This window comes from Delphinus delphis, chromosome 15, assembly GCF_949987515.2.
Source record: "Delphinus delphis chromosome 15, mDelDel1.2, whole genome shotgun sequence".
NCBI classification, from domain to species: domain Eukaryota; kingdom Metazoa; phylum Chordata; class Mammalia; order Artiodactyla; family Delphinidae; genus Delphinus; species Delphinus delphis.
In genome coordinates this window covers 10,544,502-10,571,760 of record NC_082697.1, presented here as the reverse complement: position 1 = coordinate 10,571,760, position 27,259 = coordinate 10,544,502, and the positions used below count along the sequence as shown (strand labels likewise).

At 52.5% G+C, this 27,259-nt stretch overlaps 1 protein-coding gene across 1 annotated transcript; it reads right to left on the bottom strand.

The window, feature by feature from the left end:
* Positions 1–9,636: 9,636 nt before the first annotated feature.
* KCNG1 (potassium voltage-gated channel modifier subfamily G member 1) lies at positions 9,637–27,144 on the bottom strand. The gene is made up of 3 exons (XM_060032668.1): positions 26,963–27,144; positions 15,049–15,848; positions 9,637–11,168 (listed from the first exon to the last, which is right to left on the bottom strand). The coding sequence occupies exons 2-3, from the start codon at positions 15,820–15,822 to the stop codon at positions 10,398–10,400; spliced, it is 1,545 nt and encodes a 514-aa protein (XP_059888651.1). The 5' UTR covers positions 15,823–15,848; positions 26,963–27,144; the 3' UTR covers positions 9,637–10,397.
* Between the last annotated feature and the right edge of the window lie 115 nt (positions 27,145–27,259).

The following is a 27,259-nucleotide window of genomic DNA, read 5'->3' as shown; positions in this document are numbered from 1 at the left end:
AGGAAGGTGTGTTATCATTATCTCCATTTTCAGATGAGGAAACAAGGCTCAGGCAACGTAAATAACTAGTGAAGGCCACCCAGCTAGTCAGTGATGGAAGCAGACGACGGACCGTGCAGAGTGGAAGCCAGTTGTCCACCTTCTCAAGTGGCCAGAGCCGTGCATCGCAGCAGAGGGGGTCCACACTGGCCAAGGAGGAGGGCAGGGGTGAAATACAGATCCCTGAGTAATCGTACAAAAATGCAGCTCCACCACATTCATTCTCTGCTAACGAAAAGATCTCCAAATTGTGGTTCTGCCAAGTCTTTTGGAATGAAGTGTGAACGTGCATTTGTAATTAGCAGCCGTTGTGCAGGCAAATGAGAAAAGTGCGAAAGTCCCTTGAAATGTTATAAAAAGTTGGGCAAAAGCATACCTCTATTACCTTGTGTATGCTATGAATTTATCAGTCCCTTTTCATTGTTGCTGGCTGAGTTTGGGGAGAATAATGAACAATAATAGCAATAGCTACTGTTTGTGGAGCACCGACTATGGGCCAGGTTCTGTTCTTGGTGCTTTGTATTCTCTATTTCATTTAATCCTCATGTCATCCCAGTATGGTGGGTGTTGCTCCTTTTTTTTTTTTTTTCTTTCTTTTTTTTTTACAGAGGATGAACTAGACATTCATTAACTTGCCCAGGGACATACTACAAGGCAGTGGCTTGTCAGGGAGTTGAACTTCGAGATTCTCTGGCTCCAGAGCCCAAGTTCTTTCTGTTTGTCCTGGGACTTGCAGCATTTCCTGCTCCTTCAGGGTGTCCTACTCACATAAATTAAGAAAACCATATGGATTGACTCCTCTGAAGACCAGTGTTACTGGCTGGCTAGAGTGCTAAGTTCAGCTTGAAGATGCTCGTATTGTTAAAGGTGTCTTGACAGATGCTAAACTTCACAGGACCCTTCCTGGACTTCTGATTCAGATTCAGGTATGTATCAGTCAGTTAAAATGACAGAAGCCCAATTTATTGGATCACATGAATGAAAAGTCCAGGGGAAGGGATAGCTTCAGGCACTGCTGGTTCCAGGGATTCATTGTTGACATTAGAACCTAGCTTCTCTCTCTCCATCCTTTGGTTCTGTTTCCTCTGTATTGGCTCCGTTCTTTGGCTCCCATATGTACACCATTCAGATTTATATCCCGTGAGGAAGAGAGAGGTTCTTTGCCAATAGGGCCTGTATAAATCCCAACATCCATTTGGAGGATGGAGTCCAGGATGTGGCAGCCCTAAGATGCCCTCAAGGACCCAGGTATTCACGTTCCTGTTCTGTCATCCTTGGTACTTGGCTTATATCTTCAGAGTCACTTCACTGTCCAAGACAGCTGTTAGAGACCCAGCAATCACATCTATGTTCCAGGAACAGGGAGAACTGAAGAAGGACCATTTTTCCCCTCTTCAGGAGCCTTTTCAAAGCCCCTACAAGACTTCACTTACATCTTACTGGCCAGAACATTTTCATTTGGCCCCATCTAGCTGCAAGGGAGGCTGGAAAATATAGCCTTTATCTCAGTGGCAGTGCACCTGGATAGAACTGGGGCTTGTTAGTAAGGAGGAAGGGGAGAATGGGTGGTAGATGAGCCACTAGGGCTTCTGTCCCAGTGGCCACTGCCAGATGCTGGGGGGATGGATGCTGGGGAGGCAAACTACAGGTGCCCACTAAACTTGGTAGTTAGTTTTCTGCTGGGGTCTAATAGCACCTCTTCAGTGAAACAGATATTTCTGAAAGAGTTCTGGATTAGACGTCAAAAGTTCTGATTGCCGATTCCAGCTCTATTAACTGGCCATGCGGCCACATACACCTCATTTTGCCTCTTGTGTCTTAGTTTCTCCAACTGTAAAATGGGGACTATAGTCATATCAGTCGGATATGCCTCTGCCTGCGAGAATGCCTGACTGACTAGCAGTAGGGTGACCAACTCATCCTGGTTTTCCTGGGACTTTTCTGAGTTTAGCACTGAATGCTAAATGCTAAATGCAGCATCCTGGGAACACCCTGAGTTCTAGGCAAACTGGGATGATTGGTCATTCTAAGTAGCAGTAACTTAAATGAGAAAGGCATTTAGCATTTGGAGGTAGGTGTCCCTGGGTGAGTTCAGCGGCTTTACGATGTCTTTATGGACCCAAGCAGGCCCTTTGCATCTTTCAGATCCACCCTGCAGGTTGGGTTTCCTTCCTCCAACTTGCCATCCCCTGGTCATGAGTATGGCTGCCCCGCTTCAGCACCTGTTGTCTTAGGTTGGCCTCCCTAGAAGCAGGGGGCTGAGATGGGGAATGAGGCGCATGTGTTTTATTCAGACGTGCTCTCAGGAGAAAGCTGCAATGGAGAAGGGAAGCAGGATTGGGCAGGGGAAAAGGTGAGCAAAGATGTGGTTTTGCCTAGAGTTTAGTTTCTGCCTGATCCCACAGGGAGCTCTGAAGCCTGAACAGCATCACAGAACAAGTTCCACCTTGAGGCCAGGGGCTGAGGACTTGCACCTGTGTCAGCCAGTCGTGGCTGTGAGCTGGTTTGGTGGGGTAGGGCTGTCACCTCGAAGGCATCCCTGGGTGCTGTGATTCCCTGGAGAGGGGGCTGCCCTGAGTTATGACAACACAGCATCTGGGGGCTGGACAACTACAGCTTCTTCTACCCATGTCTTCACTCAACAGCATCCAGGGCAGAAAGGAGGAAAGAGGAGAAAAGGGCTTTCTCATATCAGAGGGAAAATCTCCACAGTAACCTCAGACAGACTTCCTCTGGGGTCTCGTTTGCCAAAATTGGGTCACGTGCCCACCTCTGACGACTCATTGCAAAGGGTGATGGGATTACCATGGTTGGTGTAAACCCTGGGACTGGGCAAACAGGGGACCTGCTGGTGCGGAAGATGGGGAACGGCTTTCACATGGGCAACTAGCAATGTCTGCCCCCAACACTGCCCCAACTCTGGGGCTGTGGTGAGGTCCAAGCACCGATCGCAACTCTGTAGACACGAGTGGTTGTTACTTATTTTCCCTCTACCTCTTTCCCTGGTCCCTGCAGGCAAATAGGTTAGGCCTCCTTAACAGAGATGAGGCTACCCTCATAACTCTCCCAGATCGTTTGCTGAAGTTCTGGGCAAACTTGGGCTCTTGCCTTGGGCACGTGGAGGAGGCTGGAGGGCCCCTCGCCCAAGTCTCTGCCAGAAACCATAGATCTTAGCGTTTGGGGATGTGCTTTCAGCTGGGCCTTCCAATTTATTCTCCTTCAAAAGCAAAGCACAGCCCAGCAGCCTGGGATGGGTAAGACTCAATAGCTGTGGGCAACATTGCTTCACTTTTGCCAGTTCCCTTCCCTTCCCCAGAACTGCCCCTAGGAACCTTGGTTGACTCTCACTGTTGAGTAATTTTTATGCCTGTTTCAAAAGCCTCTGAGCTTCTAAAATGAGGCATTTTCCATCTAATCTTCTTTATGGAAAAACAGCGTTTATCTATTTAGCAGCTATTCTGTTAAATGCGGTCACATACCCACCTCCTTGGGCTTGTCCTTATTAAATGGACTTGTCATTTAGAGAATGATTCTAAGGACTTCTTTTTTGTGTCCCATGTATATATAATAATAAACACGGTGGAATGCCAAGAGCTACCAAGAGGTATGGAATGAAGTGTGGACGTGCATTTGTAATTAGCAGCTGCTGTGCAGGCAAATGAGAAAAGTGCGAAAGTCCCTTGAAGTGTTATAAAAAGTCAGGCAAAAGCATACCTCTATTACCTTGTGTATACTATTAATTTATCTGTGCTGTGACAACACAGCATCTGGGGGCTGGACAACTATTAGGGACGTAGTCCTATTAGGTTCTTTTTGCCCCCTATTTTTAAAGGCAAGGCTAGTTGGTGGCTTTAAATTTATTAAAACAAATTTATTTATTTGAACATTTCCAGGTCATTTGGGTAAATGGCACGTTCTCTCAGAAAAGAAAATGAATAAAATATTTCGGGGGCTTCCCTGATGGTGCAAGTGGTTGAAAGTCCGCCTGCCGATGCAGGGGACGCGGGTTCGTGCCCCGGTCCGGGAAGATCCCACATACTGCGGAGCGGCTGGGCCCGTGAGCCATGGCCGCTGAACCTGCGCGTCCGGAGCCTGTGCTCCGCAACGGGAGAGGCCACAACAGTGAGAGGCCCGCGTACCACACACACACACTATATATATATATATATATATTTCAGGCTCTGTTTTATGTTTTCAAACAAACTCCCACGTTATCTTTTTATACATTTGCTTAATGATTTTTTTTTTTTTTTTTGGTACGCGGGCCTCTCACCGTTGTGGCCTCTCCCGTTGTGGAGCACAGGCTCCAGACGCGCAGGTTCAGCGGCCATGGCTCACGGGCCCAGCCGCTCCGCAGTATGTGGGATCTTCCCGGACCGGGGCACGAACCCGCGTCCCCTGCATCGGCAGGCGGACTCTCAACCACTGCGCCACCAGGGAAGCCCTCTTTTTATACATTTAATTTAAAATACATGGATGTTGATGGAGGACTAAATTCACATGGTGGAGGGACTTCCCTGGCGGTCCAGTGGTTAAGACTCTGCACTCCCAATGCAGGGGGCATGGGTTTGATCCCTGGTTGGGGGCACTAAGGTCCTGCATGCCATGCAGAGTGGCCAAAAATATAAAATAAATAAATTCACATGGTGGAGATGGTTTCCAAGCAGAAATCATCGGGTGACGTGGGGGTGGGGGTGGGTTATTTGACCGCTTAATTGTGGTGCCCTTTTACAGGAATAGATTGTACTGAGAGTCATGCCACCATATGTATGAACAAATATGGTTGATATGTGTATGTAATTTGTAGGACTTTGTATAGAAGTAAGGGATCCACAGATTCATTTATTCAGCAAATATTTATTGAGCACCTACTACGTGCCAGGTGCTGTCGTAGACTGGGGATACTGCTGTGCAGGTCCCTGCCCTCATGGAGCTGACCATCTAGTGGAGAAAGAAAGCCCATGCGCAACACATATATAAGGTATTGGGTGATAATAAGGCTCTCAGAGAAGGATGAAGCAGGCTAAGGGGCTGCGTGTTTTAAATATAGATTTTATTATTATTCAGGTACGGCGAGGCCAACAGATCAGGAGACAATTGCCATTGAAAAGACAGTTTGTTATACTCATAGTTCCCAAGAGAAGGGGGCATGCCACATCGTGGGGGGACACATGGGGAAGCACAGGGCTGGTCAGAGGCAGAGGGAGGGGGTAACTGTGGGCAAGAACTTTACTGAGGTTTTTGAGGGAAGGAGTGGGTGAGGCAGGGTAAGCAGGCTTAGGATTGGCTAGTTTGAAAAATTTCAGCGAGCCCTGGGGCGTAGGGCTGTGCTTGGTTGTCTGATCTGGCCCTGGGGTGATGAGGGCATGTGGACAGTGGCCTGGTGTGTGAGAGCCCCAAAAGGGAGGTGGAAGGAGGTGGCTAAGGGTATGGAATCCGGATTGGTTGGTTTGTATTTGAAAAGCACGCTTGCGGGTGAGTGGTTTACCATCTCTAGGAACTGGCTGTCCCTGGAAGGAGCAGTCCTTGCAGGGTCTGCAAGGTCCCGGATGTCAAAGCATCAGAATACAGAAAAGAAAAGCCATGGTTAATACACTGGGGGCATGCTAGGAGTGTGGTCTTTTATACAGGCTGTGGGGATGAGGTCAGATAAGGGCTCTCTGTTTAAGTGACATTTGAGCAGAGACCCTAATAAAGAGAGGGAGCACGTGGATATCCCTTAGGGAAGAGTCTTCCAGGCAGAGGAAACAGCAAGTGCAAAGGCCCTGAGGAGGGACTGTATTTGGTCTGTTCATTGAATAAAGAGTTTGGTGTAGCTGAAGGGAGAGATGAGAGGGAGACAAGGACACCAGGTCAGGGAGCTGGGGCCGCGAGAGGCACTGGCTTTGACTGAGTGGGATGGAATGTCACCAGGTTGGGGGAGACACTCTGTGCAGAGGATGAGTATGATCAGAGTTGCGTTTCAACAGGGTCTGTCTGGTGCTGTGCAGAGAACAGATTGGAGGGGAAGCAGGAGAGCAGGGAAACCAAGGAGGAGGCTTCAGCAACAATCCACGTGGGAGAGGATGGGGGCTGGACCACTGGAGGAGGTTAAGTGGCCAGATTCCTGATATAAGTTAACAGGACTGGATGGAGAGATAGGAGAACTGGTGTTAGGAGGAATACTATTTTTTTTTTTTTTTTTTCTGGAGGAAAATGTATGTGAGGCCGTTTTAGCAAATGTAAATCTGAGTGAAGATCACGCTTCCTTTAGCTGATGTCTTTTTTTCTTTTTCTTTTTTGGCTGTGCTGTGAAGCTTGCAGGATCTTAGTTCCCCAACCAGGGATCCAGCTCAGGTCCTGGCAGTGAAAGCACCGAGTCCTAACCACTGGAACACCAGGGAATTCCCAGTTGATGTCGTTCTGCATGCTCGTACAGCTCCCTGCGCCTGCACCCCCATCATCCCATGTGCGCAGAAATCTTCTATTCACGTGTCTTTCTCTCCATTAAATAATAAGCACCTCTGGGGCAGGGACTGAGTCCAGTTCTGTTGTTTTATTGTTTTGTCCCCAGCTGCTCTGAGAGGGCCTGGCTCAGAGTAAGGTCTCTGGAAATGTTTGTTCAAAGAGGGTCAACTTTGCAGATCTGAGTTTTCTCCCTAGGAGGAAGGATTCTCGCAGTGGGGCCATGTGCCCACAGGCTCCCTCGACAGCTGGTGGGATGTCCAGGGCTTCCCCACCTCTGGGCTTTGCACTGGCTGTGCCCTCTGCTTGGATGGCTGCCCCTTCGCCTCCTCCTGGTCCCCATTTCAAAGTCACCTACTCAGAAAGTCCTTCCTTGACTCTCTTCAGGGGCTGCTCTCCACCTCTCCTCTGGCCCCCGTCGCTGTCTGCCAGGTCACCCTGTGCTCACCAACATCAGAAATTATTTTCTTCAATTTGCATTTCACTGTCTCTCTCTCTCCCCATCACTGTGCGGGCCCCATGAGGGCAGGGGCCTGGTTCTCAAATGTTCACTGGGGTAGGAGGTGGGGTTGGTGGCCATTCTGATCCCCTCCAGTGGGAAGGGTGCCCATGCCCAGCAGCTGCGGTGCCAGGTGCTAAAGGCTCCCATGTGTGCTTCCTGGGGGACTGGCTTGGCTGGCTGGGACTGTCCTATAGGATACGGCAGGGGTGTCCATTCAGGACCGGAACTAAAGAGAGGTATGTGGGTCAGAGTTATGCAGTTGCAAAGGCAGAGCCTGTCTTTATTTTGTTCATCATGGGTTTTTAGCATTAGTCTTGAGTTTTAAAAAATATTGCATTGAAATATGATTTATCTTGATTACTAAGGTGTTTTATTTTTTTTGACTCCCCCTTAAATTCTGTGCCCGAGGTGAGAGGTCCCAGCCCTCCTCAGAGGTGGGCTGAGAATCTGTACTGTGAAATCAGCCTTTCCCAGTCCCCACTGTGAGTCTTAGGGAAGCCCTGAGCTCAACTGTAGATGGGGGATGTCCATGTGACCTAAAAAATAAGACAAATTTGGGAAAGGTCTGCTTTGCCGTTTCCCCTAGAGCAGTGATTTTCACTCACCGTAATTTTCACTGCATGGAGTTAGCTGTCTGAACCGGGGTCAAAAGGGAGGTCCCCTTAGGACCGGGAGAAGAATTGTGCCCCCAACTTCCAACAGAACAGCCCTCATTCAGTCCAATTTTTAGCTGGGCTTCTTCATCAGATTTCATATTGCTAAAAAAGAGTGGAAAAGCCACTATAGTCAAGTCGATGATGGTCCTAGAAGTGGCTAGTTAGGTGTCCTGAGGCCTCCGGATTCTTAATTAGGGCAAAGGATCCTTAAGCAACACTCTGGGTGTGAAGGTCAGTATCTTGAGCCCCTTTGTCCCTCAAGGGAGGTCTTGAGAGGCGCCTGCGTCTGGGCCTCCACCTCAGCCACCAGCACAGATGAGAATCTGGGCAAGAAGATGCCAGAAACCTGGACCTTCAGTGACCCAGCTCCTCCTCTGCCCTCGGTGTGGTGGGCGCGTGACTCCCCTCCCAGCGTGGCCCACTCTGGGCTCCCCCCACCTCAGATGGTATTTGCTTTCCCCTCCCTGGAGTTTTAAAGGCTCTTTGTGTGTCACGTTTCTCTCTGTTCTGCGTTTTCAATCGTCTTCCGTTCTCTCTTAGCCACTTCGGAGGGGGGCAAAGCTCATTCCATAAATCTAAGGTATTATTACAGGTGACGGCAGTGCCTGATCTCTGTGACACCCACCGGGTTCCAGAGGGTAGAGCTAATTAGTCGGAACACTTACTTTTCAGGCGTGAGTCACTGGAAGCAGGTGTCAGGGGGAGGCTTTAACGAGGCCCTCGTGACTTGCATATTTCCAGTCGGCATCACTGCGTGTACACTGTGCAGAGGTAGCCCTGCCCCTGCCTCCCCACTGGGTAGGGGGAGAGAGAGAGAGAGGGAGGGAGAGGGAGAGGGAGAGGTGCTCGGACGTCCCGCTATCCAGTGTTAAAAGCAAAAGCCTTTCTACTTTTCTGGCCCTTTTTCTTGCTTCCCCTCAGTCTTTCATTCATTCCACAAATGTCTGTTGAGTACCTGCTGGCTGCCGGGCCCTGTGCTAGCTGTTGGGAGTCAGCCGTGAGCTCTATCGCTGAATCCCTGCCACGATAGCACTGACCTCCTTGAGCGGGAGACAGACCCTAAGTGAGGAGCAGAGAAATAAACAAGGCAATTCCAGAAGCCGATAAGTGGATGGAGAAGATAAGCTGGGTGAGAGAGCGCGGGCAGCGCGCGTGCTGGAGAGGATTCTCTAGGCAAGTGGTCAGGAAGGTGATGGGAGGAGGCAGCTCTGCCGTGCTCGGCAGGACGGAGGGATCTGAATGTGTGAAGGCCCGGGGCGGGAAATGGGCTGGGTGCTTCTAAAGAGCAGTGTGGAGGCCAGCGTAGTCGGATGGAGTGAGCGAAAGAGAGACACGTGGGAAATGGGGCTGGAGAGGGCAGCAGGCCCAGGCAATGCCGGGCATTTGCGCTTTATTCTCAGCGTGATGGCTGCCGCTGTGGGTTTAGGCAGGACAGTGATGGGACCAGATTTATTTTAGAGCTTGCTTTCCGCAGCTGGCCGAGGGGAGGAGCCGGGGCCAAGGCAGCAGGTGTTTGGGGCGGAGAAGCCAGCGATGCTGCGGTATCTGTGAGGCGGAAGGCAGGCATGTGACCGCCACCTGGGCGCCAAGCCCCCTCTCCAGACTGGCACCGAGGGGCTCTGAACTCTGCAAGCAGAGTAAATCTGGTGGGCTGCCCTGGGGCTCCCTCTCTACCTGGCACCATCCACACTGCATGAGATCAGGAGGTGTTCCTGGTCGGGTGGGTGCTCTGTAGGTCTTTGAGGGGCCCAGGGAGGCCTTTGGGGGCTTCAGACTATGCTCTCAGATGGCCCAGGAAACTGTGGTCCACCTTCCCAAAGCATCAACCTAATGTCATCTAGGTTTACATTTAGATTCAGATAAACAGTCTGAAGCATTTTTTTTTCAAAAATTAAAATAAATGTGGCATAGAATAAAAAAATCCACACTATTTTTTTTAAAGAGAAAATCAAGTGATTTCACCTTTGTAGTCAGCAATGCTGACTTGGTGTCTACAAGGCTGTTAGGGGTGCCTTGGGGGAAAAGTTTGAGAAACAGGCCTTAAGGTGCAAACGAGGAGAACAGCAGATGGGAGAGAAGGAAAAAGGAGGGAAAGAGAGGCCTGGAGGTGGGAGGAATCAAAGAGAAAGAAGAGCGAGGGACTGCAGTCTTTACCAGCAGTTTCCCAAAGGTACCTGCCCTGTTTTCCTCCAACCCCACGGGGACCCCACTAGGCATGAAGGACCCAAGGAAACAGGCCCTTTCACTTCTGGCTCCCACACTGGCTGGCCTTGCTGGGAAGTGCCGTTTCCTCTCTTAAGAGAGCTCCGTGGAAGGCTTTTTCTCTCTTTTTCACCGGTCTTCTTTAATCGCACGTGATCCACACTGAGGACAGACGTGTAGCTGCTGCTGTTGGTATTTTTTCTCTAGGCAGCCCCAGAAAGCAAGTCTTTGCTGGGCATGTTATTTACATGGTGGAAAGAACAAGCCATTTCCTTATTAGGGAAACAGGCATGGGGGCTGGGGCGGGCGGGGGGACCGACAGGGCTGTGTGCTGGGCTTCACTTCTGGACTCTGAGGACCAGGGACCCCCTGCGGATGGACGCTGGGACATCCTCCCTGGGGCGTGGCTCGGTCACTCCTAGGCCAGGGCTGCGCTCAGAAGCAGCACGTGCCTTCGAAGGCTTCTGCAGTGATGGCGATAGCTTCAAGCCTCAGAGGGCGGGTAGGGCTGGGGGTGTCCTCGCGGTGGCGGTGGCGGGGTGTGTCCTCTGGGCTCAGTTGTTGTCTCTGGTGTCTGAGGAGGCACTTCCAAACAAGATGTCACTGTCGTGGGACATGCTGCTCAGCTGCGACTTGGTTTTGATGAGGAACTGGGTCCTCCGGAACATCACCCTTTCTTGCTCCTGCTTGAGCTCCAGGTAGGAGCGGGAGAAGGTGTGGAAGATGGAGGTCACGGGGAAGGCCATGAGGAGGATGCCGCTGAGGATGCTGCTGAGCGCCACCACCTGGCCAGGCGTGCTCCTGGGTACCATGTCGCCATAGCCCACAGTTGTCATGGTGATGACGGCCCACCAGTAGCAGGCAGGGATGCTGGTGAACTCGGGGCTATCGGCCATCTCGTTCTCGATGACGTAGAGGAGGGGGGCAAAGAGGGCGATGGCCACGCAGAGGAAGAGCAGCAGGAGGCCGAACTCGCGGGTGCAGCGGCGGGCTGTGAGCCCCAGCGTCTGCAGCCCCAGCGAGTGGCGGGCCAGGCGCATGACGTACAGGATACGCAGCGCCCGCAGGACGCGCAGCACCAGCCCCACCTTGTCCAGGTAGCTGTTGCCTGTGCCGGGCTTGCGGCGGTCCGCGGCGGCGCCGTCCACCAGCAGGGTGATGTAGTAGGGCAGGATGGCCACCATGTCAATCAGCGTCAGCGGGCTCCGCAGGAAGGCAAACTTGCTGGGCGCCTGGATGAGACGCAGGAGGAACTCGAGGGAGAACCAGCCCACACACACAGACTCCACGATGAAGATGTTGCGGCACATCTGGGAGCACTGGCCCTGGGAGAGAGGGGAGAGGTCAGCGGTCCCACCAGCAAGGAGCATGAGGCTCTGTCCTGGCTGGGCTACGCGGGTGAAGGGTGGTCTGGGCATGTGCCTGTCCGTGTCCTGCGGCCCCGAGTCCTCTCTTTCTCTGGCTATGCTCACTCCCTGGTTGATCCCGTGCAGACCTAGGGCTTGAAGTACCATCTCAACACTGACCATTCCTAATCTCTCTCTAGCCCAGACCTCGCCCCTGAACTGCACACCCCAGACGGGCTGCCTCCTGGGATGTCTGGTAGGTGTCTCAAACTCATCGTGTCCCGAAACGGGCTCCTGATTTCTTTCTTCTTAAAATTTATTTTTATTGAGATGTAATTGACATATAACATGGTGTACAAATTTAAGGTGTACAATGAGTTGATACATGTATATATTGCAATATGAATAATTATCGTTCCGTTTATTGTGTCGAGAACATTTACGATCTAGTCTCTTTGGGCTCCTGATTGCCTGCACACCTGCCCACTGTGGATTCCCTTCTTAGCGATCAGCAATCCTATTTTTCTGGGTGCTCAGGACAGACTTGGCCTCATCCTGACGCCTCCCCTGTAATCCTCATGAAATCCCACTGGTGCTTCGTTTAAAATGATTCCAGAGTCAAAGCACTTCTCACTCTGTCCACTGCCCCACCTGGGTCCAGCCACCGCCCTCTCTGACTTGCACAGTCGCAGGCACCTCCTCCCTGGGCTTCCTGGTCCCTGCAGTCCACTTCGCACACACAGCCAGAGGGACTCAGAACGTGAATCGGATCCTGTCCCTCCTTGCTGAGCATCCTCCATGGCTCAGAGAGATGGCTCAAGTCCCCCAGGGGCACAGGTGGCCAAGCCACCACCTCTCCCACTTCCTTGCCCCCTGCCTGCCTCGCTCACCTGCTCCAGCCCCACGGGCCTCCTCACTGCTCCTCCAACACCCCAGGCTCACCCCCAGCTCAGCGTTGACTTTTCTTGACTTTCCCTGCAGGATTCCTCTTCCCCCAGACACCCGTATCACTCTGTCCTCCCTTCCTCCAGCTCTTTACTTCCATATCACCTTCCCAGGGAGGGCTTTTGGGACCTGCCCTGTTTAAAAGCCCTCCCCCTTTTTCCGGTACCCCGATTCCCCTTGCTCTATTTGATCGTAATGCTCATCATCTTTTAATATGCTCAATAAGTTACTTATTTACCATGTTTATCGTCTGTCTCAGCCCTGCCTGCCTGCCCCACTGCCCCAGGAGACTGCAGCCCCACAGGGCAGGACAGTTTGTGTATTGTTCACTCTCAGGACCCCAGTGCCTGGAAAGGCCCAGCACGCGCCCAGTGATCCATTCATATCTGTTACCAGGATGGACGGAAGAGCCCTGGCCTGGTGTTTAGACGGGGTGTCAGATGAAGGCCAGGCAGGCAAAGGGAAAGCCGCGGAGGTGGCCCAGGTGGGACGGAGGCCTGCTGGGGTGCGCAGCCATCTAGCTCGTCGCCCCCGATGGCTGTCCCAGGAGAATTCGGTCTTGAGGCTGCCTCACCGAATTTTTCAAGAGAAGCTGGAAATTTGGAGTTTTACATGAAATCTCCTGGGTTTTAAATGTTGTGACAATTCAATACAAAGAAAGCACTCCATGGTTCACTCAAACACATCTGTGCGCTGTATCTGTCATGTGGGCTGCTGCCAGCTGTTGCTCTGGTCTGCAATACAACTGGACGGTGGATCGTCCCCAGTGGGTTTGGACCTCAACCTCAAAGGGGCCTTTGGCAGAGAGGGAAGGCACAAATGGTTCTACCTGGGGCATCTTGTCGGTTCCCGGGCACAGCTGGGTTCTACCAGACCTGCTCTGCTAGCTTTTCCTCTAGGAATATGTGAGAGGCTGGAGAGATGAACTAGTACTGGGTGAGGCTTTGAGATCTCAGACCTCTGGGACAGGAAGCCCCCTCCTCTGGGAAGCCTTCCTGGAGTGCTTCCCCTCCAAGTATCCCCAGCACAGTTGGTGGTCCTCTCACAAGAGCCCCCTTGGCTTGTGTGTCATACTTATGGTCACGGGGCTGTCACCTAGACTTGAGCTTCCTGAATCTGGAGACCCACTCTGGTCATCCTGTCTGCCCTGTGGAGCCTGAATACAGTAGGCACTCAAACGTGTACTCAGGTGAAACAGTGAACCCCACTGGTCCCCCAAATGAAGCAGAAGAACAGCATTTTTACTGAGTCATGAAAAAGGCCGGGTATTTTTTTTTAAAGCAAGTATCAGAAGTTGAATAAAACTGTGGCTTTGTTAGTATTTTCCTGATAAAATCAGTATTGTGTATGTTGGAGCCAAGAAGAAATCTACACTAAATACAGGTGCTTCCAGACAGGTCTCAACTGACGGGCATTTTCTCTTTTTTTGGTAGGCACGTATAATCCTCATGGTGAGCACTTCCTGCACGCACATCGCCAGGCAACGTTCCAGTCACTTCCCGTAGACCCATTCGCTGAACCCTCAAGTGCTGTGAGGTGAGCCTGTTCACAGCCTCTTGGACATGTAGGGAAACTGAGGCACAGAGAGGTTAAGTAACTTGCCTACAGTTACACAGCCAGAGTGGACGAAGTGGGATTCAAATTCAGGCCGTCTGGCTGTAGCCCTGCCCCCTTCATCACTACCCCTTATGCTTCTCAAAAGTTCATTTTACTGGTTGAGTGCTGTTTTCTTAACACTGGTTTTTAAAATTCAGTGTATTAAAAAAGAAGTGTCAGAAACTCCCTGCGAGTTATAAAGGCAACACTATCGCTACTTTTTCCATAATATATGTGTTTGGGAAAACCCTCACGTGGTGAGTGGTTCTAATGTTTGATCAGAGAGTTCATGTAAAGCCCCTAGCACATGCAGGGTACACAGCCAGTGCTCAATAAATGCTGGCTGGCATGATATTTATGTTGAGTTCCTACCGCCATACTACCTATTTCTCCAATGCCTACACAATTTGCACCATCTGAACCTTTTGGTCTGTCTTGAGACCTGCTTCCAGAACCCCTATGTATGGGGAAAGGGTCCCAACTCAAAGGCTGAGGGTCTCATACATAAGGAGGCTGAACTGTGGGGCTAGATGAGGTCTCACGCTGCCATGTGGCACCCATACTTCCACGTTTAAGAACCAGACTAGGGACTCAGTCAGACCTGGGTCTGGGCAAGCTGCTTTGCCTCAGTGTTCTCAGCTGTCAAGTGGGTGTGAGAACACCTCCCATACCAGGATGCTGGAAGATTCGCTGAGGAGATAAGATGCAGGCAGAGTGGCAGCCCAGCCCTTGGCTCCTAGTAACTGCTGGCTAAGTGAGTGGTATCCCTGAGAATTGGACACACACCCCATCAGGCCCTGGAGTGAACACTTTATGGGAATTCTCTCATTTAACAGAAAGAGATGCTCACTATTTGAGGTCATGTGCACACACACACATCTATCAATAAAACTCATATTCAGGACCCAAAAAAGCTTTCTGGGATATTTTCATGCAAGGGAATTAGGAAGGCTGAGAAAGGATGCAAGTTGGTGAAATAAATTTTGATGGTATATGTCATGTGCTTAGCTTGGGGCCAGGTACATCATAGATCACATCAGCCAGCCATCCATCCAACAGGGAGTGGCTGAGTGCCTCCTCCCTGCTGGACAATGTTGGGGGGGGCAGGGCACAGCGCAGACCTGCACAGGCATGGAGCTTGTGTTTGAACGTGGAGACGGGCAACACACATGTAAACACACTTATAAACAGATGTAAGCACAACGATGGACTGGGGTGTTGCTCAGCCAGTGCACTCAGGGAAGACCTCCTGGAGGAGGTGACAGTGCAGGTGAGAAGGCTGTGCACTTCTGGGAGGAGAGTGGTCCTGGGCTCTTACCTTCTCCTCCTCCTCCCTCAGGCTGGGTAAAGTGCTGATGGAGAGGTTGACGGCGGTGACGGTGACAAAGAGCACCGACAGGCAGGCGAACACCTTGCCGGGCAGCCCTGAGTGCGGCCTCTCTACCATGTCGCGCAGTCTCCGCATGCAGCGGCCCAGGCGGCCCTCGCCCTCCGTGGGGCCCTCGCTGTCGTGGTCCTCGCTGTCCAGCGGGTCGTCCTCATCCTCCCGCTCCACCATCTCGGCGAACTCCTCGATCTTCTGCAGGTAGCGGCGCTTACAGCAGCCGTCCAGGTGGTCCTCGGCGATGCCCCAGTAGAGCAGCTCCTCCTGGAAGGACAGGGCGCACATCTCCCGCAGCAGCCGCAGCTTGCCGGCCCTCAGGAAGGTCAGGATGGTGCCGAAGGCCCCCGGGTTGCGGTCGAAGAAGAACTCGTTGCAGGTGACGTCGTAGTCATCGCACACATTGAGGATGTCGTCGAAGTTGGTGCAGGCCTTGAGCTGGCCCAGCCGCGTTAGCGGGAACTCCTCCAGCGTGGTCCAGGGCAGCGAGTACTTGATGCCGCCCACATTGATGATGATCTGGCGCCTGCGGTCCTCTGGCTGGCCGCCCTGGCGGGGCTCGTCTTGTGGCCGCAGCCGCTGGGCTCGGCGGTAAAAGACGCCCTTGAGTGATTGGCTTTGGGGGAAGAAGGCCGGGTGGAAGGAGGCGTCGGAGGCGCAGCTCAGCGCGCTGTAGTCGTAATCAGAATTGTCTCCCGGTAAGAGGGTCATTTTGGGCCTTCACATCCCTCTCGGGCCTGGGGGGAGAGGGGAGGAAAGACCCACAGTGACTCCTGCTGATATGGACTGAATTGTGTTCCCCCAAATTCACAGGGGGAAGCCCTAACCTCCAATGGGTTGGTATTAGGAGGTGGGGCCTTTGGGGGGTGATTAGGTTTAGATGAAGTCATGAGGGTGGAGCCCCCGTGGTGGGATTAGTGCCCTTATAAGTAGAGAAAGAGACACTAGAGGTCCCATGTGAGGGCACAGTGAGAAGGTAGCCACCTGCAAGTCAGGGAGAGAGCCCCCATCAGAACCCGACCATGCTGGCACCCTGATCTCAGACTCCCAGCCTCCAGAACTGTGAGTTATAAATGTCTGTCTGCTGTTGTGGCTACAAGCATAGATTTTGGAGTCACGTGGCCTGGGCAAGTTACTCGACCTCAATGTGTTTCAATTCCTCATCTGTAAAATGGGTATGACCATATGATCTACTTCACAGTATTACTGAGAGGATTCAATGAATTATGTACTGTCTAAGACCACTTACTACAGTGCCTGGAACATGGTAGGTACTCAATACTTGCTGTCTACTATTATTTTTTAAATTATTTTATTTTATTTATTTTTTGGCCATACAATGTGGCTTGCAGGATCTCAGCTCCCTAACCAGGGATTGAACCCGGGCCATGGCAGTGAAAGCCTGGAATCCTAACCAGTAGGCCACCAGAGAACTCCCACTGTCTACTATTATTAGTATTTAACTCAAACGGACACCTTGTATTCCTTCCACACATGGAAAACTGATATCACTTGCCATAAATCAGGGTCAATGTCCAGAAAATGCACAGTTATCACAACGGTGCCATGTTTGCTCATATATCAGTAAACATCCTCTTGAGGATACAGGAATGAATTGGACAGGCATGCTCACTCCTCCAGAAAGCCCTCCTTGGCTCTTCCAGCTAAATAGAATGTCAGCCCCTCCCCCCATTTATCTTCACTGCACTTGTCACCTGTTTTCGAATGACCTGTGTGCAAGCCTGGCTCCTTTAGTAGACTGCTTGCCCCCTGGGGGAAGAGTGTGCTTTACTCGTCTCTGAATCCCTGTGCCCAGCAGCATAAAAGCTCCAAGAAATGCTTAACAAATGATTACGTTTCCTGTTGGTGAGGCCAACACGATGAGGGCACTTCTGAGAAACTGACGTCAAAATCTCAGCTTCTATAGACTTCTTCCTTCCCAACCCTCAAAGCTAAGGGTTTGTGCCACTAGAATGAGATCGCTTATTCATTCATAGCTCATGGGCTGCATTTGGTTCACAAATATTTTGCCTGGCTTGGAGAAGATTTTGAAAATGGAGACATTTCCTGTAAAAATTTGTATATCTTGGTTTCTTTTGAAAAATCAGACTATCTGGTAATGTTTGGCCCAAATTCCAGCTGAGAAATGACTGCCCCCTTTAGGCAGGGCATGAACGCTACAGTACACCACAGTCCCTACCCCTCCCTGTTGTCTTCCTAACACCCACTTTACTTCTCTCATGTATGTTTCCTTCTGGCCCCTGTAGGCATTTGAGTTTGAGACCCCTACATGACAGCAACAGAGCTCTCCAGAATTCAGCTGATCCAGGGAAAAGTAGTAAGGGTCTAATACTTTGCTTTTAAAAATCACCATTCCTCTCCCCAGCTCAATTCCCCACGGATGCAAGTGGTACCAGCAAAGCCTATCAATTACAAACGGAAACTATTTCCGATACCTGAGTGTCCATCTGTGCTATGGACATGTTCAGGGGAAACACACGCGGGTCCACACACATACACGCAGCCCTGCACGGATGAGAAGCAGTGCTTAACAGGAGCCACGGCGGTTTCCACATCTGAAAGGGGCGCCTTCCTAACAAATTCTTGCACAAAAGCAAATCCTCACTCCACTCATTTATCTTTGGGGCAAGCTATAGTTTCACAGATCAGGTTTTGGAAAACTAGGGTACACCCGTGTTTGAAAAAAATGATTTGATTTTAAAGAGTTGAGTGTTTTTAACTTCACCTAAAATTGGAACTCATCTCCTCAGGCAAAGCCTGCTAGAATCCCTTGAAGGGGAAAGATCGCTTTTAAGTGGGACCGCTTTTCAGCTCTGCTGCTTTCTCTTTGCCACCAAAGACAAGAGGGAAAACGACATTCTGTTTGGCAAGAATAGTGATGAAGGTAAAGGAATATTCCTCTCATCCTGCAAGCCCTGGAGAGCTCTTGTGAAACCCCACATCTGTAATCACTTCTCTTCTTGCAGAATTTCTTCTTTCAACCCTCCTCGATTTCCCTCCAGCAGAAAGCACCCCCAATGAACAATTCCTCATTTTTTTTTTCTCTCATGACCCACGTCAATTGTGAGTTAAAGCCTCAGCCTCCTATGTGGAAAGTTGTCCTGTCTCAGAGACTTGTTAGAATGGAGAGGAGAGAAAAAGCATGCTTCGTTCAGGCTGCTTGTATGCAGAGGGCCAGAGGGCCCTGGGGAGGCCCAGATGCTGGAATTTGCTAAGCGAGGAGGGGGGAGCACTTCTCCCGAGCCTTTGGTCTTGGGGTTACCCAGTCTGATGGGTGTGGGGTGACAGTTCTGCACGCTAGAGTCTCGGGTGAGGATCATAGATCAAACAGGCTCCAAAGTCCTGCTTCTGGAATGTAATGCTTCTTTTCACCCAGCCTGATACCCTCACAAAAAGGCTGATCTTTTAAAATTACCCTACAGTGTTAGGTCTGTCGGCTCTCGAGCATGGTGAAATTCAATGATTTTGCCTCTTAGGGTCTATATGTGTACTTGGGAAGAGGCAGCCATTTGAAAAAGGGGCTCCGATGGTGGGCATGAAGAGGAGTCGTCCTGAGGGAGCCGTCATGCATTCAGTCAACACTTATCATGTGTCGGACTGGGCTAGGTCTGGAGGCACAGCAGAGGACAAGACGGACCCAGCCCTGTCCTCACGGAGGTGACGTTCTAGTGGGGGAGACAGTCTCTAAGTAAGTACACAGGCTGTAGTGGGTGCTGTGATGAAAACAGAACAAGGTGACAGATGGGAAATGACTGGGGGTCAATGTTAGCTGGAGGGCTAACCCAGGAGGGCTTCTCGGAGGAGGGGACCCTGGGGGCAGAGCCAGCCCTGGGAGGACCTGGGGGAGGGTGTCTCAGGTGGTGGGAATGGGAAGAGCCTGCTCCCCGACCTGGGGATGGGCTTGGATGGTCAAAGACCAAAGTGAAGCCCGAGTGGCTGGGCAGAGTGAGTGAGGGGAAGGTAGGAGAAGATGTGTGTGGGGGCATCGGCAGGCATCAGACGGAGCTGGGGTTTATTCCTCGTGGGCGAGGCATCCTCAGGAGAAGATTCAGGCTGGGTTGGGGACAGCAGGCTGAAAGCCCCTGTAGTCATTCTGGAAAGAGACCATCAAGGTTTGGATCAGTGGAGGGGTCTGGAGAATTGGATGGATTTGGGGTGGACTTTGGTGGAAGAGCTGACAGGACCTGCTGCAGGACTGGAGTGTGGTGAGGGGGAGAGACTAGGCTGCAGGATGATTCCAGTGGTGCCATTCACCCAGGTGACCGATAGGTGGTGCTGTGATGAGGCCTGAGTTAGAGGCAGCCTTTCCTGGCTGTGGGATGATGGACAGGAGAGGGTGTGGGCAAATTAGGGAGAGAGAGCAGGGATGGGGGCCTCACACATGGATGGATGGGTGGTGTCAGACCACCAAAGCTGACCTGATGATCATGTGTGGTCGGGGAGGGGATGGTATTAGCTGGTAGCTTTGACCTGGCTGGGCTGGGGTGGGCAGGAGGGCCAGGCTAGCAAAGATACGGCGAGGCGCAGAAGCCGGTATTCCCTGTGCTCAGTGCCTGCTGCCCAGCACCCACTTTCCTGCTGAAGATGCACTCCACCCCAGGCCCGAGTGGTCAGTGTGGGTAGACACCACTAGGGGGGCTCTGGTAGACAGAATAATCCCCCCAATCCCCACCCTGCCCCGCCCAAAAGATGTCCGTGTCCTTATCCAAACCCCTAGAACCCCTGAATATGTTAGATTATATGGCAAGCAGGAATCAAGCTTACAGACAGAAATAAGGTTGCTAATCGGTTTCCTTTGAGGTGGGAAGATTTTCCTGGAGTCTCTGGGGCCTCCATGCAACCACAAGAGTCCTTAAAGATGGCAGAGGGAGGTAGGAGGGTGCATCAGAGTGATGCAACACTGTGAGAAAGACCCGACTGGCCAATGCTGGCTTTGAAGATGGAAGGGGCCACGGGCCAAGGAAAGCAGGCAGCCTCTGGAAACCAACACAGGCAAAGAATGGACTCTCCCCTAGACCCTCCAGAAAGGAGCACAGCCTGCCCACACCTTTATTTTAGTCCTGTAATGCCCATTTGAGACCTCTCTTCTCCAGAAGTGTGAGGTAGTAAGTTCGTGGTTTTTAAAATTATTAATTAATTTTTTTTTGGAGTATAGTTGATTTACAATGCTGTGACGTTCCTGTTGTTTTAAACCACTCAGTTTGTGGTGATCTGTTACAGCAGCAATAGGAGACAAATACAGGGGCTGTTGAGAAAAAGCTGGTTAGACTCCAGCTTGGGGGGCAACTTGCTGACTACCCCAAGACGGGGAAGCAGAAGAGCCCACTAGCTCTGAAGTCTGAACATCTGGGTTCAAGCCCAGTCACTCTGTGACTTTGGAAAAGTCATGTCCTGCCTCTGAGATGCAGTTTCCTTCCCTGTAAAATGGGAATATGAGTTGCTCCAACCTCCCTGAGTTATGCTGAGGACTAAAGCAGATTTCACAGGCGATGTGCTTGGCCCAATGCCTGACACCCTGTGGACCCTCAGTGGGCCTGCTGTATTATTATTAGCTATGAGGGAGGTTTGTCGTCCTCCCCCTCCACCAGCCAACTGTGACTCCTTTCTTGACCTGATCAAGCAGGACTGGAACCCAGCATTGTCTGACCCCCAGAGCCCCTTGCTGGAGGGAGTGCAGCCTGGTATAGCCTCTGGGAAAGCCATCAGGGGTACTGAGGGGAATGTACCTTATGATACAGGAAACCCACTCTTTGGTATATTGCCCAGACCTGGGTCCACAGGGGTTGTGATAGACATTGTCTATAATATATTATTTCCACTCAAATAGTTGACTCAGCATCTGCTTCTGGGGACTCGTATCTAAGCGAGGAACAAGGCACAAGAACGTGCAGCTTGTGTTGCTTTGGTGCTAGGAGGTCTCCCAGTGTCCCTCCCAGGGGGGAAATGAACAAGCCATGCAGATGGCGGAGGCCTGGAGGTTGCACAGGAATTAGAAGCAACGGACTAGATGTAGGTTTAGCAACACATTTAGGTCTTAAAAACATGGTGCCGAGTGGAAAAAGAAACAGAAGTTTATAGCACTATGCTATTTATGTAAATGAACACACACACAACATTACATATGTTACGAAGACTTGAGCACATGTAAGGACCTCTATCAACCACAGGGAGGGTGCCTGGGAGGGCAGGGGGAGGGGAATAAGCATGGGGATTGGGATGAAGGGAACAGTGACTAAGGTGGCCTGGCACAGGCCAGTGATGAAGAGTGGTATGAAGTAGAGTGTGGTTAGTACAACCCTGGGTTTTAATCCAGGTTTTAGAAAAAAGAAGAAGAAGAAGATGAAAAAAATCAAGCCACTGCGTTCGGAATCTCCCCGGACTCAGTGGAGTTAGATTCCCAGGCCCCTCCCCAGAGCCTCTCCATCAGAATCCCCAAGGGGGAGGCCCAGGAATTGGCATTTTCGAAGGCTCCCTGAGAGCCTGCTGACGTTTGAGAGAGAGAAAAGGGAGGGGGCCAGGAAGGTCTGCAGACCCTCTAGCTGCTCTGGGCTTTGGCAGAAAGCCCCCTGCCCAACTGCTCAACCTCCTTGGGGTTCTGGAAGCCTCTGTGGATCCCACGCTAGGGGAGCTTCACTGGAGAAGTGGAGACCCTCTGTTTAGAGAGAAAAACCTTCTGCACTGGGGCTGCCTTGATCAAATGCCCCTTTGTGAGCCCACAGATCCGATGACACTCCCCGTGCAATTTCTTTTCCTTCTTCCTGGGAGAAAGATGATGTTCACGAGCTATGATGGAGGGCTGAGTACATTTCCAAAGAGGAATGAGCATTGAAGCCAGGAGGAGTTCTGAGGGGCAGCCCCCCCCCCCGCCACCATGAGGCTGCTCTGTGGTCAGCATCTGACTGAGGGTGGGGTGCAGGGCCTGGGGGGTAGCAGGATGGGAGGAAGGTCTAAGTCAGGCTTGCCTCGCTGTTACTACTGCTTTTGTTCATACCCATTCGGCCTGATACAGCCGACTGCACCTATTGAGGCGCCGGCCCTGTTCTGGGCCTGTTTCCCCCTATAAAGTGGGGATAAGTGTGCCGACCTTACTGGGCTGTTACGAGGATGTGGTGAATGGAGGTTTGCTGCAGGTATGATCACTGTCGCTTGATCTCTCATCCCCAGGGCCACATCCCATCAAGGACAGGAAGGATTCCACAAACTGTTATGTGCTGATGCCAACTGCTAAGACACCTCTTGGGTCTCTCCAGGGTTTTGACCAACTGCTGTCCTCTCTCGACTCCACTCTTCCAGTCCTAGGCCTGTCCCTCTTCTGAGCAGGAGGGGGGAATGCAGAGAGAGCACCAACCACTCACAGTGCTGTAGCAACACACGTCACAGCCTCCCATAATCACACACCAGGCGCCAGGCGCTGTGAAGAGCCTTAACTGTGCGAGCCCACGTCCTTCCCTAAGAGGCAGGTGTTACTATCAACACCCCCATTTTACAGACGAGGAAATTGAGGCTTTGAGAAGTGAAAACTCATGACTCTGGTGATGAAACCAGACTCCAGCTAGGTCTGTGGGATTCTGAACAAACCTCCCTGACTCTGCATTTTACTGGGCCCCTGCATTGCTCATTCCTGGTGGAGCGGAGAGGGTGTCCAGCACCAGAAGCAAGCCAGGGATGGGGTCTCTCGTCTCTATTTTCTATGCACAAGCTTTTGAAAAGTCTTTGCGGATGGGGAGAAGCAGGCAACTGCCCATAGCTGGGGAACCATCTTTATTCCTACTGCGTATTTGCACAAGAGCAGAGTAAGAAATCAACAAAACTCCTGCTTGCGTCAAGTTCCCAGTTGCCATTTTGGTCTCTGGGCAGAACTCTCCTATGGTGTAGACAGGCACCAGCCAGGGGTGAGGGTGTGGCCTCTGGACCACGCTGCCTGGCTCACCATTTACCACCTGTGCAGCCTTCTGCAAATAACTTCACCTCTCGTGCCTGAGTGTCCTCAGCTGTAAAGTGGGGGTAATCATCGCACTCTCCTCCTAAGTGCTCGGAGCCATGCCTGGCACATGAGAAGGGCTCTGTGCTGGCTAGAATGGCTTCTGCACAGCACGCCTGGCACCTCCCCTGCCCGCTCCTCCCCTTGCATTTCCTCTCTCAGAGTTGGAATGTGAAGCAGACAACGCCTTCCAGAGGGCTGGCCCTCAGGGCCGGCTCTCCATCTCACCTGGCGCTGAGGTCAAGCCACTCGCTTGGCTGGGCCTCAGTTTCCCCGTCAGCAATATAAACTGATGAGGCACGTTTCTGTGCTTGGCAGAACAGTGGCCTCCCAAAAGTGCCCACGTCCCAAGCCCTGGATGGAACCTGTGACTATGTTACCTAACATGGCAAAAGAGATTACGCTGCTGTGATTAAACCGAGGGCCTTGAGATGGGAGATGACCCTGGATCGACTGGTGGGCCCAATGTCACACAAGGGTCCTTATAAGAGGGAGGCAGGAGGATCAGAGTCAGAGGAAGGGATGTGATGACAGAAGCAGAGGTTGGAATGATGCGAGCCAGGAGCCGAGGCAGGCAGCCTCCAGCAGCTGGGAAAGGCAGAAACGGATTCTCCCCCCAGAAGGAACACAGCTCTGCTGCCCCTTGATGTTAGCCCAATGAGACCTACTTGGACTTCTGATCCCCCCAAACTGTAAGATAAGAAATTTGTTGCTTCCGGCCACTAAATTGGTGGTAATAGGTGGCAGTAAGAAATGAACCAAGTGCAATGCAACTCTCTTAAAAAAAAAAAAAAGTGTTTCCTGAGCTCCTCGGTCTTTGGCTTCTTTCTGCCCACCCCGCTCCACACCTGCCAACTTGTGTGATCCCCTGACCCTGATCGGGTGTCGAGGGCACCCCACTGATCTCTCCATGCAGCCCTTCCCCTGCCTGTGCGGCTTCATCGGTCACGTTAGGGCTCCTGGCTGGGCTGACTCAGAGGTGGGTCACGCCGCATTAATCCTCAATTAAAACGTTAATCAAAACAGATCCAGCCATTAGGCTGGCCCAGGTCCTGGCATGCTGGACCTCTGTGCGATGCTGTGCCCGCGTGGGGCGATCCATCTTCCTCGGCTTCCTCCCGTCCTCCCTCGTTACAATCCAACCATGCTGGACCTCAGCCCTGCTTCCTGCGAGCTGGGGCCCAAGTCACTGGGGTGGGGGGGATATTTGCTGGGAGCTGGGCTGTTTCCTCCACCCTGCCACCCCCAAAGAGAGAACATGCCGGAGACACCCCTCCCCCCAGACAGAGGCAGCCTCTGGAGCCTCCCTGCTCTGCTTCTGGCAAAATAACAGTTTGCCTTCTACCAGGAGGGGCTTTGGGGTGGGAGCCGGAAGGTCCATTTCTCTTTGCCTCCTTGCAGCCCCCCAATTTGGGAACACAGGCGTAAGCAGAGGCACAGGCTTGGAGAGCCGTGAGGACCTTGGGGCAGCAGGAAGGGGACACCGGCTTAAACAATCCCTCGTTTCTTATTCCTTAGCAAGTGTTGAGGCCGCGTGTCCATGGTCAGCTGCGGCGGGGAATGGAGGAAGGAACGAGGGAGAGCATGGCGTGCCCGCCCGCCCGGGGAGACGCAGGTGTGAGGCTGTGACCACAGGGCAGGGGAAGGGCTGAGGCACCATTCGGATCCTATCTGGAGCACATTCACTCCAGGTTCTGACTTTGTCAGTCAAAATACTGGCTGCCATGGAACAAAAATGGCCACCAGGGATTGAGTGCTTGCAGCTAGACTTTCTTGCCTCCCCCTTTATATTAATTCTCTTTAGAGTGGCTTCTCCAGCCGCCATCTTCCACCCAGGGGCTCCATCTCTGGGTTTAATGAGCCAACCAAGAGTGGATTCCCAGACCCTGTATCTTTGGCAACCGGAAACGTTGACTCTTCCTCACATATTCGGAAGGGGGATGTGGAGAAAAGACAGCCCAGTCAAGACACCTTTTAGGGGTCCAGGGGGTTAATTCCTTAGTCTCGGTTTGAGTCTCTCAGTCCTACATCCAGGACACATCTCTCTGCTCTTCTGTTCCCTGGGGCATCTCCCTCATCTCTTGCCACAGCCCGGCTGTGTGGCTGGTGCAGAGAATTCAGAATGGCAGTGGGACAGGAGCTTAGCCCCCAGATCTGCCCCAATCAGACTCCAGGACTCCCCCAGCCTGGGTTCTCAAGGCTTGGGACAGGAATCAGGGCTGTCTTGTTTCTAGCATACTCACAGTCCCCTGTGGGTTTGGAGTGGGTCCCATGACAGACATCTTTCCACTGGAATGGGCTGGCTTAGGGAATGACTGGTGAGGGCAATCCCCAGAGGCCATCCTCACCTGTCTTTCAGACACACCCTCCCTCCCTGCTCGACAGGTGCCTCTGCAGAGCTCCAAGACAGAGGACACAGGGTCAAGCTCAGGTCTGACAGGTTCTGAGAACTCCACTCAAGAAAGCCAGCACGTCCTGGGTACCTGCCCCTCCCCTGGCTCCAGCAGTGCCAAATCTGCCTTGGAAACGTGCTCCGGGGTGGGGGGGGGTCCCTGAAGTGACTCTGACTGCAGTCATGTGTGTGGGTATCAAACACACCCTAGTGAATAAACCTCTGCTTAGATTCATAGAGTCAGAAGCAGCCCCTTCCCTCTTAACACACACACAATGAATCAGAGCAGTTCCTGCTCCCTTCTCCCACCTCCCCTGCATTTGTCTTGAGGGGTCAGCAAACGGGGTCTCTGTGTCCGTCTCGTTCTCCTTGGTGACTTTGGTGCCTGGCACCCTGTATGTACTTAAGAAGAGCAAGTGCTTAAGAAAATGCCTGCGGAATGGACAACTTAACTAATACACCCCATTGGTGGGAGCCTCCCTTCATCGGCATGGTTAGATCAGTGTTTCTCAGCCCCCCTCCCCACTACCACCCTCCCCTAAAGAGCTTTTTAAAGACCTTTTCTTCTTATCCAACAACCTATTCCAGCCTCCCCCTGCTCCTCCTTGAGAATGAATGCAGTAGGCGAACCAAGGAAAGGCTGTTCTGCAACCTGTCCAGTGACATTCTGCCTACACACATGGGGAGGGGGGATGTTCTCCAAGCTGCAAGCTGGCTTCCATCCTCTCCTGCCCCCATCCCATCCCTCTCCTTCACGGTTCTCTCCTCAGCACAGTGCCTCAATAACTGTTAAATGAATGAAATAATGAACGTTGGGCACTTGGCATGGTGAGCTGTGCGTAGTAGGTGCTCAACCAATCTTTGTCCAATCCATGAATGAATGAATGAACTTCTCTCTTTTCCTTCCTCATCCGAAGACTCCAATCCATCCAGGCTGAGCCCCTTCTTGGTAGGGAGCCCCGGAGGCTGAGGAGTCCCCAGAGCCCAGCACACAGTGGGCGCTCAATAAAAGCTTGTGGCGTTAATGAGTGACTCAATAAAGCCCACTGACAGGGTGCTCCCTTCGGAGCGGTGCCTAAGGATGGAGTGAATGAGCGAGTGACAGACGCCCCCCTACCACCTCCCCCCAACACTCCCTCTTCCCTGGATCCTCCCGCGAGACGCCGAGAAACCTCTGCCACAGCCGGGATGTACCCCCCCCCTGCCCTGTCACTTCGCACCCCGGGGACCCCAGGGAAGAAAAGAAGCTGGACCCGCACCATGACCGTGGCGAGCGAGCTCCACCCCACCGCCCGCAGCTGCTCCCGGATCCTCTGTCGTCCCGGCCGCCCCCCTCAGTGGTTTCCGGGGTCCCCTCTGGGGCGCCGGGGCCACGGCCACGTGCATCTCCCCCTACCGGAGCCCGAGTCCGCCAGTCCGGCGGTGCTCGGAGAGGCTGCAGCGCGCCAAGTTCCCACCTCAAGTTCGCGGCACAGCGTCCCCACCGCGGAGTTGGCCGGGCCGCGGCTCGCCGGCGGGTCCCGGCGAGGACACGACCAGGGGCTGGAAGCCACCCGCGCCACCTCCCGGAGCCGCCGGCAAACTTCGGCCCCCAGGCCCCGCTCGGCTCCGGCACTCGGACCCAGGGCCACCAGCCTCTGCCTCCCGGTCCCCGCCGGGCTCCGAGTGCGCCGGGAGCGCCGCGAGGCAGCCGCCGAGGGAGGGAGGGAGCGGGGCGGGAGGCGGGCCGGAGGGAGGGGCGGTGCTCGGGGCGG